Genomic DNA, 14,483 nt, shown 5'->3' with positions numbered 1-14,483 from the left:
TTTTTTTTTTTTTTTTTTTTTTTAAATACATTAATTTGTTTCTTTTCTTTCTGGAATAACTAATTCGTATGTATACCTAATTATTCAATTACTAGTAGTTTTTTTCAAGAGTTGCTAATAAGTACTTTGGCTGGCATTCAAAAAAAAAAACAAAACAAAACATAACAGTTAAATTATTTGAAAATAATGTTGTGTGTTTCACGCACGTGACAATGATTCATTTATTCTCGTCGTATTTGACCAGATAAACCTTACAAAACTTTGCCATTACTATAATATGTTACACCAACTGTATTAATTATATAATATGTATGTAAATTCATCAGAATTTATAATGTTTGTAAAACTCTTGGATCGCCAAAAGTAACAGAATTGTACTACTACTATTCTCTTTGAGGAGAGTATATATATATATATACGTGTGTGAATATGCTCTTTAATAATTTTACATGTTTATCGGAACATACAATAACAATGATTTCATATCTTTAATTTATTTGGCCATGTGGATGGATGTCGTGTCTCTCTTTTTCACTCACTCATCATTATTTAATTAAAGATGAGACATTTAATGCATATATAATATTTATATATACTCTCTATCACTCTCTCAGACACACAAAACAAACACAAAGTACACTTTATTGTTCGTTGTAAAGAAAAGAAGAAAGTGTACATGCAATGTGAATGGTTAGCTAAATCCATAAAGTCATAAACACATATTCATAGCCTCGGAGGAGTTATTACGAAAGACCATCTAGTAAATAGTAATAGTACTTGAAAGACCATATGGTTATGTTAGTACCCTTGTCAACAAGGAATATATAATACAAACCTCGAGTAATATTAGTAGTAGTTAGTAGTAGTCTTCTTAAAGCCCAATTTAAGAATTTAAGGCCCAAAATAAATCACAAATTAGTTAGTAGTAGTCTTTTTTAAAGCCCAATTTAAGAATTAAATGCCCAAAAAGAAATCACAAAACACAACAGATTGATTGATTAATTTACACATTTGTCAGTCTCTTCTCCCTCTGTCCTCCTCCTCCAAATTGAGAAGAAATAGACAGCGAGACTGTAAGAACATGGCGGCAAGTATAGAGCAAGTAGCTGAGCTAATATCGTCGCTGGAGCAAGCGACTCTAATGGCACAGCAAATCGGAACCACTTCTGAACAGAACCAGCTCCTCCAAATCTCCTCCTCTCTCCACCTAGCCCACCAACGCCTCTCCGTCTTCCTAGCCGATAAATCTCTCTCCTCCGTCGAGCCGATGCAACTAGGGGAAGAAGAGAATGAGCTGGCGGCGGAAGAGGAGAGGGATTCGGCGGTGGAGAAGGTTGGGGAGAAGATGAGAGAGTGCTTCATCAGGAACAAGAGAGTCAAGCGGCCACTGTCTCCGTCGTCGGCCGTGGTGGAGACTTCAGCTACGGAAGAGAGGAGTGCCCGTGATTATGGGTTTGATTTCGACCCACACGCCACCAAGTTGAGAGCTTTGGATCTTATCTACCAGTTTCATGGATGATCATCATCTGACTCTCTGTAGATTTTAGATTTTTATTAAATTCTCTTTGTAAAAAAAGACTAAACTTTTGTGATTGTAAATAAAGACTACTGTTATGGGATTACAAATCTACAATTTCATCATCATACACAGAACATTCTACAAGAACAAACAATATTAGGTCTGTGTTCTACTAACTTCCGGATTCCTCTGTTTGTATAAAAAGATTGGTCATATACGTCTTTCTGGATTATAGTAGTGTCATCTGCATCAATGGCGTCACTTCCTCATGTCGCCTGTCATTGTTCTGTTTTCAGATGACGCCAACAAACCATGGATACTTATGGTCCTTCTCGGTTTGGTCTTATTCCCTGGCGATTACATTATGCAACTTGACAAAGTCATCCAAGGTAAGCTCTTCAGGCCTTGACTGCAATGTAGTTGAAAGAAGGAAAATTTATGATTAAAGGTTTTGAGTATTGATGCCAGTTTCATGTCAACTGCTGCTCGAGGCTCATATAAGTCATCATCAGAGAGATTACTCACAGTGACTGGAAGACCAGCAACTCCAAGAGCTTTTTCGATCTCGGGAGATGACGATATATGCTGGAGGGACTTTCTCAACATTTTTCTTTTCCCATTGAATGCAGAATTCACCTGTTGTGGAATTTGATTCAGATGTTTTGATGTTAATAATTTAAGTAGTAGTTTGAAAAGAGTTTTAGCCTACCAAAGAGAAGAAACTTTTGGTGGAGGAAACATCAGGATAGTCCCTCGGATGCTTCAGCTTGAATGTTACAACAGCAGCGTCAACCTGTACAGAGCACAAAAATGAGAAGCAGTCATTTTCTGTAATGGTTGCTATAGTTAGTTATGAAGAAAGTTTGGAGATTCAAAACCTTGGGCTGAGGGAAAAAGTTCTCCCTAGGAACCCTGAAAATGTATTCCGGTTCTTGAAACAAACAAAAGAAAGTTACAAAGTTTCTTAGCCGCAACTACATTGACGATTTGCAACATCTGGAAGAGCGAATATCATGGAACAAGTACCTGAATAGAAGTTGATCAAAATGTTGATGGGTCGGTATTCAGATGTTCGCAATGCTGGTTCTACCAATCGCAAAGCTGCCTCGTCCTAAAGATTTGGCATAAGAAAAAACTTGTCACAAAAGAATATAGCATTTGGAATAATCATTTGAAACGAGGAGAAGTTCTTCTGTTTAACCTGGAGTAAGAGAACAACTTTGGAGAAGATATCACCCATAGGAAGTAGAAGCTTGACGACATCAGTACTTATATTGAAAGGTAAGTTGGAAACAACCTGCACTCGTATATAATTCTATTCCGTGTAAACAAATTAATCAAGATAGATGTGATCAAAGTGACCACAAAAGAGAATCTGTGTTACCTTTGCAAGAGTAGGATCTGTATCTAACAAGCTTCTACTCTCTAAAATGGAGAGCATGTGAGAGCGGATGTGGGACTTGACGAAATCCTCTTGCAAAACCTAGACAAGAACCCCATTTGATCAGATACTCATACAGAAGCATCCAGGAGGTGTAAACAACACACAAGATGATAGGTACCGTGAACTTGTCAGAAGCTGCAAATCGTTTGCTGACCAAAGCCACCATATGAGGATCCTAAAGATGAAGTTGCAAAAAAATCAGAATCTAACAGTTTCCTATGATAGCATATGGGGGGAGGTCTGTAGTAACAAACCTTCTCGATGGCAAGAACTGTAGCACCTAAATTGATAAGGACATTGGTTAAAGATCCAGTCCCAGGACCAATCTCTAACACGAAATCACCTTCTTTTACATCAGCCGCCGAGGCTAGCTGGTCGTTGATATCAGAATTCAACATGTAATGCTGTGACACAAACACAAACACTCTAGTTAAAACGCAATGGGCACAAACAAGGTGTTCGACCATATGTTTCAACAAAACAATAGCAGAGATGTAATGTGTCTTAGGGGAGAGAATTGAGAGAACCTGGCCCAGGGATTTTCTGGGAAAGCGACCACGAGAATTGAGAGATTTGAGGGTTGAGTGGTAATCATCTGGGCTGCTCTTGGCGCGTGTCAGGAACATAGCCGAGCCCCGCCGTGAGATTTCCCCCGACGGAAGCTTTGACGAGGAATTGTCTATCCATGACGGCGAGAGAGAGTTGCAGTTAGGGAGTGTTGATGTTATTACCACATTCATAATTTCCGATAAGACCCAAACACTCCCTTTTGCTCTCCGATAAAAATCAGTTCTGAAATGCGCCGTTTTTTTGCAATCCGAAGAAAAATAAAAAGTAACGATATTTGTAGTTTCTATACAAATAATAGCATCTGGTGCTGTGGTGTAGTGGTTATCACGTTTGCCTTACACGCAAAAGGTCTCCAGTTCGATCCTGGGCAGCACTATTTCCTTTTTATTATTATCTTCTTTTAACAAGAAAAAACGTAAACACACCAAAAAAAAACTCGATTCCCTGAGCTGCACTAAAATCTTTGTCTTTTTTAAATGCCAAATTCTTTCATATACAGACCTAAAAATTGGGTTTACTAACTCAGAATCAAGAATGTTCTAACCAAACAAAAGACGACGCCTTACAGACTTTGAAAGGTTACTACTACTAGTGGAAGTTGCCTGTCTCTTCTTTTCCGCTGAAGAAGAAGCTCTTGAGCTCCCTCCTGCGTCTATACTTTTTTGAGCTGCTGCTTTTGCTTTCGTTGATCGGTAGAAATCAGTGATGCTTCTCTGCACACCCATTGTTGTTGTTGCTCTTGGTGTTGCTGTTTCTTCCGAAACATTCTTCTTTGTCAACTCTCGTAGTTTCTGACAGTTGAACAATAAACTAGTCAAGGCCAAGGGAACAAAAGGCAACCCACAGAGAAAGAGAGAGAGAGAGAGCCAACTTATTATTACCTTCTCACGTAGAAACTGCTCTGTTTCATCAGGGAAAGCACACTGAACAAGTCCTATGCATTCATCAGTTAGCAAGAAGCAGTCACCATTATCATCTTGCACCTGAGGTTCATTTAAACCATCTAACGGATCACCAGACTCTTCATCTTCGACCACTTCTTCTTCCACTATAACAATTTCTCGGTCGCCGTGAGTAAAACCACTTGTAGATATGAGTTTTCTCCACCTTATCACAAAGAACTGATGCCCATATCTAGTCTTTATGCACTTGATTGAATGGAATTCATATTTGTCACATAACAAAGCGTTTTCTGTGTTGTTTCTTGCCCGTTCTCTTAGATAAATGGTCGACAACATTGGAAGCAACATTTTTCTAACATAAGACGGATCCCAATGCAGTTTGAAAACCAGGAAATCCACTAGCATTTCAGTATCAGGAGTTCCCCAAGACATTGAAGAGCCATCCTCTGCTTCAGAGGTACTTAACAGATTAGGCTTCAAAACAACATGTAATACGAACATGAAGTTATAAAGTCATTACATTACATACCTGTGAAACCATCGGATAGAAACAGTTCGATAATGCCTTTGTTGGGAAATTCTGGCCCTTGAGCAATCTTATCACAGACTTTGATCCACCAATTCTCGGTTTTCTTCTGTTCCTTTAAATCTCGATCCATGGAACATAAGGAGCATTCACATCTAAACCCCAATGGTTTTTTAATGCAGCCACTATCACAAACGCAATGCTCGCACGAGGACTTAAAATGAGTTCTCTTGCTGCCCAGGTGTCCACAACGGGAACAGTGAGAAGATCTTTTTTTCATCTCTGAGAGGGATTCTTCACCATCATCCACAGGTTTGGTTCCACCAAGAACTGCAGGTTTCAACCCTTTCCCGATGTCCTGCAACCTGCAAGAAAACATCTCATCACATTCAAGAAATGACCAGTCACCAAAAAGCAGAAACAGAAACCTTATATGATAATAATACCTTTCAAAAATCTCGTCTTCAGAAAACTCACGAACAATGCGAAGTGCATTCTCCACGCCGATCCCAAGAACACCGCCGGAATCATAGTCATTTCCAACCAATAGAGAAATGCCTATCAAGTGTTTTCGTTTCAGACCAAGGCCAGACTCGATATCTGACATATGGTAGCATTCAAATGGTTCCTGCACACAAAGAAACTAAGATGGTAAAGAGGCCATTCACAAGTGAGTCAGGCTAATACTAAGTTACAAAGGAAGAATTACTCTTGAATTAGGCTTGATGTCTTTGATGACACACTTAGCACCAAAGAGGAAAGCATCACTATCAGGAGTAATACAAGCATCCACATAACCTTCACTGTTTAACTGAGCACAGAGCGCTTCAGCCTCACCTTTAGCTTTCAGCACAGGAATACCGAGCAATTCGAGTAGCGCCTAGAGAAGAAGCAAAAAGTCATACAAAATAATAATAATAATAATAATAATAATAATAATAATAATAATAATAATAATAATGTGAAACAAAACTAAGCCATCAAGGTTTCTTTCAAAAGAAATCCAACTTACCACACATTCCCCAACCCATTCACAAAAAAGTTTATTTCTCTCAACGGAGACGCCTTCTTTGATTGCAGGGAGATTCGAAGTATCAATTCCAGAAGACCGGAAAAACCTGGAGATCCTCNGGTCGTCACGACCGTTTTATGTCGACCCAATAGCGATCGCTGGGTTTGGCGCGATGCAGAAGAACATTTTCGTTTCTTGCTCTGCGGGTAATTCAGGTCCAAGTGCATCCACAGTGAGTAATGGAGCTCCGTGGTTGATGACTGTCGCTGCGAGTTACACGGACCGGACTTTTCCGGCANCCACAAAAACCGGGTACGCTCCAAACTGCAAAACCCTAAACCGCATTATAATCATCTCGACAGAAGAAACCTAAAATTCGAAACCTAAAATTCAAAAAAAACCATAATTAACAGAAGAGAAAGAAAAAGCTAAGCCAAAAAAGGGATTTTGAGACGAAATTGGGAAATTCANAGTTGGATCATCCTTGTACAAAGGGAAAAGCTTAAAGAATCTGTCTTTATCGTTTAACACAACAGCTGGAGGAGGCAGAAGGGGAGGAGCCGAGTACTGCGTTCGGGACTCGCTCAAGAGAGAACTCGTCGAGGGTAAAATCGTCATTTGCTTAAGAGGAGCCAGCGGCAGAACGGCCAAAGGTGAGGAGGTGAAACGGAGCGGAGGAGCAGCGATGCTTCTGGTGAGCACAGAGGCCGAAGGTNCAGAAGGAGAGATCAACAGCGACGCGTTTGTTAGTGAGAAAATCAAAGCTTTGTTTCCGACCATAAGGTCTGAGCAAATCCCAGAACTTCCCTCCCACACCCATCAATTGGAGCGGAAGAAGACGACGAAACCCCAATCGCCGGGCGAGCAAAAGGGGGATGATGGGATTGAATTTCTCTCAATTTTTTCTTACCGTTATGGAGTGTGTTGGACTTGGACCCCCCTTGTGTTTATTGTGCCTAAGGCATCATAGCATCACATCACCCGCCACGATTATAGGCCCAACTATTATAAGCCCATTGAAACCCAAAAATATATAATGCGCCCACCGTGGGGCTCGAACCCACGACCACAAGGTTAAGAGCCTTGCGCTCTACCAACTGAGCTAGACGGGCTTTGTTGTTACATCCTAACTTCTAAATCATTTTATAGAAAGCATTTTTAATTGCCTTGCAGAAAAGCATTACAGTTACATAAATTAGAAATATATATTGGTAAATCCAAATGTTCAACAGTCAAGTATTGAAGTATGTATATGTAAATCTTAGTGTACATTATTATTAAGATCTAGCTAAGAAGAGGTCAAAGCACTAATTATATGGTGTGTTGTCCTTTTACTTAAAACAAAAAAAAGAGAGAGAGAGAGAGAGAGAGAGAGAGAGAGAGAGAGGTTATTGAAGAATTAAATTGGAAGATACGATGAATATATATCTGACTTTCGTAGGAGTGACGAGGAAAGTAGAAAACAATGGAAGTAGTTAAGCTTACGTGTGTTTCCAACTTGGCTTTGAAGCCAAGACAAATTAAGAGATTCTGATGATCAGTGAAAGTGTGAACAAGCAATGATTTGAACTATAGGTACGTAATATAGAGACAGAGGTCAGAGAGAATAAAAACTTAGATAGATCGATATGAGTAATATTAATAAGTCACGCCCCAATTATTGTTGCGTTGTCCCCTCATTTAATGTCACCTAACCGGCGGTGGAAGCTGCGTCTTCCGTCCTTCTAAACTACCACCTGTTTTCTTTACTTTTTTCTATGATCGATCAATATTTTTTGAAGTAATTTCATCTGGTACAATGTGAATTAATCATGTGAAATGGAATCGATTGCAAAACGAGTGAACACAAGTTACAAAATCTGCACAAAATGATGGATCCAGCAGAAACATGCAGAATCACCCCCCAATTCTAAGGCTAGACTTATTCCTTACGCTTCACTCTCTGCTCGACAAGTATTCTTAATTGTCATCCCATCAAAGCTTTTGTAATTTGCTCATTTTTATTGGTAAAATAATATATATAAACCCACGGCCACGACTCCAAAAAAAAGCAACATTAAGTAACAGACGGGACCGCACAAGAACCACACAATAGCGACAGTTACAAACATCACATAATATTTACCTTTATTTTTTAAAAAAAAATATTACTCTTTCTTTCTAGTCACATTTTCCTCAGCTCACAGCTCACAGTATTCACACGTCACCTACATCTTTCTTTTATGTGTTATATACCCCGAAATATGAGTCCTAAGAATCACAGGTTGTTGTTGTTGTTGTTACATCGCTTTCTTTTAATGCTCTTCTTGTTTCCCTCTAACGACGACAACCGTCCGATGATGTTCTTCAGATCATTAATTTTCTTCTTTCTCATCATCTTCTTCTTCTTCTTCACATCAAATGCTTCCTCCCTCAAACAAACCTACGTGATCCACACTGCAACAACCACTACCAAACACGTCGTTACTTCGCTTTTGGATTCACTCCAAACAGAGACTATTCACGAGGACGATGATTTCTCTATCCCCGAGATTCACTATATTTACGAAAATGCCATGTCCGGCTTCTCCGCGACTCTCACCGACGACCAGCTCGAGACCGTGAAGAACACAAAAGGGTTTATCTCGGCTTATCCAGACGAGCTCTTATCTCTACACACGACATATTCTCACGAGTTTCTAGGTCTTGAATATGGGATCGGACTTTGGAACGAGACGAGCCTATCTTCGGACGTCATCATCGGCCTTGTGGACACAGGGATCTCGCCGGAGCACGTGACCTTCCGAGACACGCACATGACTCCTGTCCCGTCTAGATGGAGAGGTTCGTGCGACCATGGCACAAACTTCTCTTCATCATCGTGTAACAAGAAGATCATCGGGGCTAGCGCGTTTTACAAAGGCTACGAATCCATCGTTGGAAAAATCAACGAAACCACTGATTTCAGGTTAGACGGTTAATGATGATAGCACATTGGTAATTTATCCCCTAAAAGCTAACGGGAACAATGTAAAGAAAATATTCGAATTTGAATATCATGCATATATAACCAAAAAAAAATGAAAAAATATTTAGTTAAAAATGTTGATCACTAGCTCCATAACGTTATAACCGAACATCGTTTGGATAACATAAAATTACCTTCCTCTAAACAATTGATGAGAATGGACAAAATTAGTGAATGCATCTTTCATTAGAAGTCCAATGAGACAATGATCTAGTAACTAAGAGTCTTTCATTCAGTACTGCTTTCATAAAATTAATTTATCCGAAAATCTAAGCTATATGTATTATATTATTTAGTAAATTAACGAATTGTTTCTGATCGAGATCCATACGATAAAAGTACCTTGAACAACTCTTTGGTCAATAATATATACATGGTGGTTCTCATTAAAAGTATGATCCGTATAACAAAAAAGAAGCGTGACAAGTAATTGGTTGCATATATATATAGGTCGGCTCGAGACGCACAAGGACATGGGACGCATACAGCCTCGACTGCTGCCGGAGACATGGTCCCGAAAGCGAGTTATTTCGGGCAAGGCAGAGGTTTGGCTACGGGGATGAGGTTTACTTCGAGGATTGCTGCATACAAAGCTTGTTGGGCACTAGGATGTGCCAACACCGACGTAATCGCAGCCATTGACAAAGCGATTTCAGACGGTGTGGATGTGATCTCTCTGTCGCTAGGTGGGTCGTCACGACCGTTTTATGTCGACCCAATAGCGATCGCTGGGTTTGGAGCGATGCAGAAGAACATTTTCGTTTCTTGCTCTGCGGGTAATTCAGGTCCAATTGCATCCACAGTGAGTAATGGAGCTCCGTGGTTGATGACCGTCGCTGCGAGTTACACGGACCGGACTTTTCCGGCGATTGTCCTGATCGGGAACCGTAAAAGGATAGTTGGATCATCCTTGTACAAAGGGAAAAGCTTAAAGAATCTGTCTTTAGCGTTTAACACAACAGCCGGAGGAGGCAGAAGGGGAGGAGCCGAGTACTGCGTTCGGGACTCGCTCAAGAGAGAACTCGTCGAGGGTAAAATCGTCATTTGCTTAAGAGGAGCCAGCGGCAGAACGGCCAAAGGTGAGGAGGTGAAACGGAGCGGAGGAGCAGCGATGCTTCTGGTGAGCACAGAGGCCGAAGGAGAGGAGCTTCTAGCTGATCCTCACGTTTTACCGGCGGTCTCAATTGGTGCTTCCGACGGTAAAACCTTGCTGAGCTATCTCTCCGGCGCAGCGAACGCCACCGCGTCTCTTCGATTCAGAGGAACCGCGTACGGTGCAACCGCCCCGATCGTGGCCGCGTTCTCATCAAGAGGACCTAGCGTCGCCGGACCGGAAATTTCTAAACCGGACATAGCGGCTCCCGGTTTGAACATCCTCGCCGGTTGGTCGCCGTTCTCGGGACCTAGCCTCCTCAGATCCGATCCAAGACGGGTCCAATTCAATATCATCTCTGGAACCTCCATGGCTTGTCCACACGTCAGCGGAATCGCCGCTCTAATCAAGTCCGTCCACGGGGACTGGTCACCGGCGATGATAAAATCGGCAATCATGACGACGGCGAGGATCACCGACAACAGGAACCGACCGATCGGAGATATGGGGGTGGGACGTGATTCGGCGGCCACGGCGTTTGCGCTAGGAGCGGGACAGGTGGAGCCAACGAGAGCGGTAGATCCGGGGCTGGTATACGATACATCCACCGTCGATTATCTCAACTACTTGTGCAGCTTGAATTACACGAGCGAGAGGATACTCTTGTTCTCCGGCACGAGATACACGTGTCCTACTACTGGCGGCGTCGTTTTGAGCCCCGGCGATTTGAACTATCCCTCGTTCGCGGTCAACTTCGTCAATGGCGCCACAACGGCGAGATATAAGAGGGCTGTGACGAACGTTGGGTCACCTGCTTGTGAGTATATGGCCCACGTTGAGGAACCCAGAGGTGTGAAGGTGAGAGTGGAGCCGCAAGTTCTCAAGTTTCAGAAGGTGAGAGAGAGGTTGAGTTATACGGTCACGTTTGTTCCAGAAGCTTCGACGAATTCGTCATCTTCTTCCTTTGGAGCTTTGGTTTGGATATGTGACAAGTACAAGGTCAGAAGCCCTATCGCCGTGACGTGGGAATAAGTTTCGTTTCTATTTTTATTTATCACTATTATTGTTATACCGATGAAGACCAAACTTATTGAACACAACAACTTGGTTTTGTAAGTAAATCAAAATTTATCTTTTAGATTACCCGCATTTTACTACTAGATTTGTTTGATCGTGGAAACATTGTTTTTGTCTGTTAAAAAGACCAGTCTCTATATACAGTAATTAAGACCCCTCAAGTTAATTCTGTCAGACAGCAGACCCATCAGCTTTTAATTATAAAATGCACCTAGTCTAAAACAAAATGATTTACGTATTGGTAAAGAGTACTATAGAGTCTATCTGCATGATTGATAATATGATTATTACAACTGAAATATAAATCCAATGCAAAACAAAACGTAAAAGATGATTCTGTCTGATCCTGGTCCCTATAAAGAGTCGTTGCCAGATGAAGAACTTAAAAGAGAGAAAAAGATTCAGTTTAAACTTTCCACCTATAAAATTGTTCAAATCATAATCAACAAGAAACCCAAATGAAAACCCAGATCTAGAAGACCGCCCATGTATAAAGCAAGTCAGTTCCGAGAGAATCTGGTGAAGAAAGAAACTTACCATCATCATAGGGAAGAACAAACCCTTTTCTTCAGCCACTCTTGATCCGTTCAAGTTCTTCTTCAGCTGTTTTCAACTGCAAACGCAATGTGTGTACTTTCCGCTCCAGATCTTCTACATTGCTTCTGCTAGTCGGAGGATGGTACGGCGTCAAGAACTTATGTGAAAACGCCTTTAACGCTTCAACCCCTGTCACCTGTCATCCAAACTTCCACATTCTTAAGATGCAAATTATATAAGTCCTTGGTTTCGTTTTCGTTTCGACCGCTTCAACTGTGTTCCTTCTCATCTATATTAACAAGTGTCATGCCTTCTTACCTCTTCAGGAAGCAGAGGAAGTTTTGTGATATTGAAATCATCGTATAGCATATAAAATTGATCAAGATACTTCTGTTGCATCCGCATCCTTGCTCTGAGCAACTTGGATTCCACATCTACATAAGAGACATGTGAGAACAATTGTTAAATTTGCATATAAAACAAGTTCGATACGAGACGAAAGACACAACTGCTAAAAAATAGGCACCTTCGTCGTCGTATAGTACTTGGTTGATGATAATGTTATGTGTGTCGATCTCAAACTTGGCGAGTTCCTGAACAAGTCTCTCTGTTTCATAGAGAGACAAGAACTCGGGGATGCAGACACAAACAAACGTTGTCATATCCTGCGTAAAAGAGCCACATGTGTCAATTTCTTATCTTAAAAAGCAGAGTTTGTCAAATATGTATCAGACTTTTCACTAACGCTGATGAATGCTATCAAATTCTATGCTACAGAGCAATGTCATGCATTTAAGAAAACAGCCAATGAGAATTGAAAATAGCATAGAACTTAAACAGTTGAGAAAATGTTACCGGGTCTTTGAATTGCCGATTTACTTGCTCAATCACTTCTTTCAAGCCCTCAAGTCTTCCCAACAGAGCATCCTCTCCAAACTCATCCTCTATGCCAAACATACGGCTCATCTGCATTAGCAACAAGTTGCATGAAAAAACAGCCAAAGAAGAAACCAAAGAGCAATATCAATGGACAAGCAAACTGCAATTCACAAGCTTATAGACATGCCTGAGTCATCAAGCCACCAAATCTACTCTTCAATGACATCAACTTGGAAAGTCCCTTTTCTAGTGTGGCTGGAAACTGTAACAGGCGGAGAGTATGTCCAGTTGGAGCAGTGTCAAACACAATAGTTGCATAATCCATTGTTTGCACCAACCTAAGGAATATAAACATGTCAGTGATAATACATCGTTAATGCGAGACAGACAACTATTAGAAGAACCAAATGGCTTGGAGTGTAATAAATTACTTCAACATCTCAGCAAAACTCATGGCCTCATCGATGCCAGGAATCGCATTAGCCAAATCAGAGAATAAACCATCCATGCCTTCTGGACCAGCCATGTCATCAGTTTCAACGGTAGGATCCACCTCCTGAGAAAAGCAAACACAAGATTCAGTCACTTCTAAGAGGTAAGGAGTGTGAGTAACATAGAAACAGACACACAAAAGAGCTTAAAGCGTAGAAGATTAGCCATGAACTCATCATCAAGCCTGTCTATTAGAGGCGATCCGGAACCACCAGAAAGAAACAGCAATTTTATAAAACCTCTGCTTGAATTTGGCATAACCAGTCTCGAATTTTACTATCTATATCTATCATGGCCAAAATTCAATTAGATATAAAAATTTCCTAACAAAGCTCTATTAGCCAGAAAGAAACCATACCAAGAGAATACAAATTGTTCTTATATCCAAATTCCAAACCTAATCCCCAAAATTAGAGTGGGGATATGCAAATTCCAAACCTCAACACTGTTGGGGATCAATCTCAATCAATCATAAAAATTGATCCAACAATCGAGCGAATTCAGATACGAAAACGCAGATTGAGATTGAAATTTGAATCAGAGAACCCTAATTCCACATAAGATCATATAACTCCACCACGATCTAGAAGAGGAAAAAAAATAAAAGAAAATAGGAGAAAGCTTTTACCATGGCAAAGAGATTAGAGAAACCTTGAACCAAAGTGGGGGATTTAGTGAAGCGCTTCTGAAACGCATCACTAAGGTTGTGAGCAGGGTCGGTGGAGATGATGAGAACGGAGGATCGAACACTGGCCAGACAAATTGCGAGAATCGAACTGCAAGTCGTCTTCCCGACACCTCCTTTACCTCCGACGAAAACCCATTTTAGTGACTCTTGGTCTAGAATGTTCCGTACTGTTGCCTCCGGCATATCCGCCGCCATTGTTAAAATTATTGATTGCTTCGTCCTTCTTCTCTCCGTCCGCCGCTACCAATCTAATTAATAGAGAGCTGCTGACTTGTTCGGCGTTGTTGTTTGTACATTATTTGCAATTGCAATTGCAATGCAAGAGGAGACTTAACCGACCCGGTTCACTTTGTTGGTTTTGTTGATATCTCTTTATCTGTTCCTTTGGTGGTTATGGTTTTTTACTTTTTTTTTAGTGCAATATATTCGGTTTAAATCGGTTTATAGAGAACCATGTTATAAAATCAGCCCCCAAACCCAATTATACAAATCCGATCCCGTTGCAAAAGAAGATATTTTAACTTGGTCGGTTAATTACTTATTTACACACCTCATCTTTAACCGTAGGTAGATAAGACTTGTTTAGTAAAGCGAGTTGTAAGTAACAGNCCTGCGTAAAAGAGCCACATGTGTCAATTTCTTATCTTAAAAAGCAGAGTTTGTCAAATATGTATCAGACTTTTCACTAACGCTGATGAATGCTATCAAATTCTATGCTACAGAGCAATGTCATGCAT

At 40.7% G+C, this 14,483-nt stretch overlaps 5 protein-coding genes and 2 non-coding genes across 10 annotated transcripts in view; 3 read left to right on the top strand and 4 right to left on the bottom strand.

The window, feature by feature from the left end:
* On the top strand, window positions 1,007–1,619 carry LOC104758501. Its single transcript, XM_010481389.2, has one exon. It carries the CDS (start codon window positions 1,082–1,084, stop codon window positions 1,517–1,519), a length of 438 nt encoding a protein of 145 aa, XP_010479691.1. The 5' UTR covers window positions 1,007–1,081; the 3' UTR covers window positions 1,520–1,619.
* LOC104758492 (ribosomal RNA small subunit methyltransferase, chloroplastic) lies at window positions 1,576–3,769 on the bottom strand. Its single transcript, XM_010481377.2, has 10 exons — window positions 3,491–3,769; window positions 3,218–3,367; window positions 3,082–3,138; window positions 2,904–3,002; window positions 2,721–2,816; window positions 2,546–2,630; window positions 2,398–2,450; window positions 2,229–2,312; window positions 2,045–2,155; window positions 1,576–1,928 (listed from the first exon to the last, which is right to left on the bottom strand). Exons 1-10 carry the CDS (start codon window positions 3,701–3,703, stop codon window positions 1,863–1,865), a joined length of 1,014 nt encoding a protein of 337 aa, XP_010479679.1. The 5' UTR covers window positions 3,704–3,769; the 3' UTR covers window positions 1,576–1,862.
* Window positions 3,837–3,909, top strand: TRNAV-UAC. Its single transcript has one exon. It is a non-coding gene; the product is annotated as a tRNA-Val (tRNA).
* LOC104778514 (flap endonuclease GEN-like 1) lies at window positions 3,984–6,318 on the bottom strand. The gene is made up of 7 exons (XM_010502971.1): window positions 6,257–6,318; window positions 5,974–6,088; window positions 5,671–5,841; window positions 5,408–5,589; window positions 4,965–5,326; window positions 4,415–4,881; window positions 3,984–4,324 (listed from the first exon to the last, which is right to left on the bottom strand). The coding sequence occupies exons 1-7, from the start codon at window positions 6,316–6,318 to the stop codon at window positions 4,073–4,075; spliced, it is 1,611 nt and encodes a 536-aa protein (XP_010501273.1). The 3' UTR covers window positions 3,984–4,072.
* On the bottom strand, window positions 7,013–7,085 carry TRNAK-CUU. Its single transcript has one exon. It is a non-coding gene; the product is annotated as a tRNA-Lys (tRNA).
* Window positions 8,134–11,311, top strand: LOC104758464 (subtilisin-like protease SBT1.1). Its single transcript, XM_010481339.2, has 2 exons — window positions 8,134–8,920; window positions 9,431–11,311. The coding sequence occupies exons 1-2, from the start codon at window positions 8,196–8,198 to the stop codon at window positions 11,103–11,105; spliced, it is 2,400 nt and encodes a 799-aa protein (XP_010479641.1). The 5' UTR covers window positions 8,134–8,195; the 3' UTR covers window positions 11,106–11,311.
* Window positions 11,407–14,483, bottom strand: part of LOC104778513 (ATPase GET3-like) — a 5,565-nt gene continuing 2,488 nt past the window's right edge. Inside the window, exons 1-8 of one of the 4 annotated variants that reach the window (XM_019242512.1) lie at window positions 13,687–14,022; window positions 12,998–13,122; window positions 12,754–12,904; window positions 12,543–12,653; window positions 12,214–12,352; window positions 12,006–12,121; window positions 11,688–11,883; window positions 11,407–11,569 (exon numbers count right to left, since the gene is read on the bottom strand). In XM_019242512.1, the coding sequence (XP_019098057.1) occupies window positions 11,719–11,883; window positions 12,006–12,121; window positions 12,214–12,352; window positions 12,543–12,653; window positions 12,754–12,904; window positions 12,998–13,122; window positions 13,687–13,941 (1,062 nt within the window). In that variant the 5' untranslated portion in view covers window positions 13,942–14,022 and the 3' untranslated portion in view covers window positions 11,407–11,569; window positions 11,688–11,718. Of the gene's footprint in view, window positions 11,884–12,005; window positions 12,122–12,213; window positions 12,353–12,542; window positions 12,654–12,753; window positions 12,905–12,997; window positions 13,123–13,686; window positions 14,023–14,483 lie in introns of those variants that run through there. The other 3 variants (XM_019242511.1, XM_019242514.1, XM_019242513.1) reach the window with 3 other exon arrangements.

The sequence above is a fragment of the Camelina sativa genome, chromosome 3 (genome assembly GCF_000633955.1).
Source record: "Camelina sativa cultivar DH55 chromosome 3, Cs, whole genome shotgun sequence".
Classification (NCBI taxonomy): Eukaryota; Viridiplantae; Streptophyta; class Magnoliopsida; order Brassicales; family Brassicaceae; genus Camelina; species Camelina sativa.
This window is presented reverse-complemented; position numbering and strand designations above follow the sequence as displayed.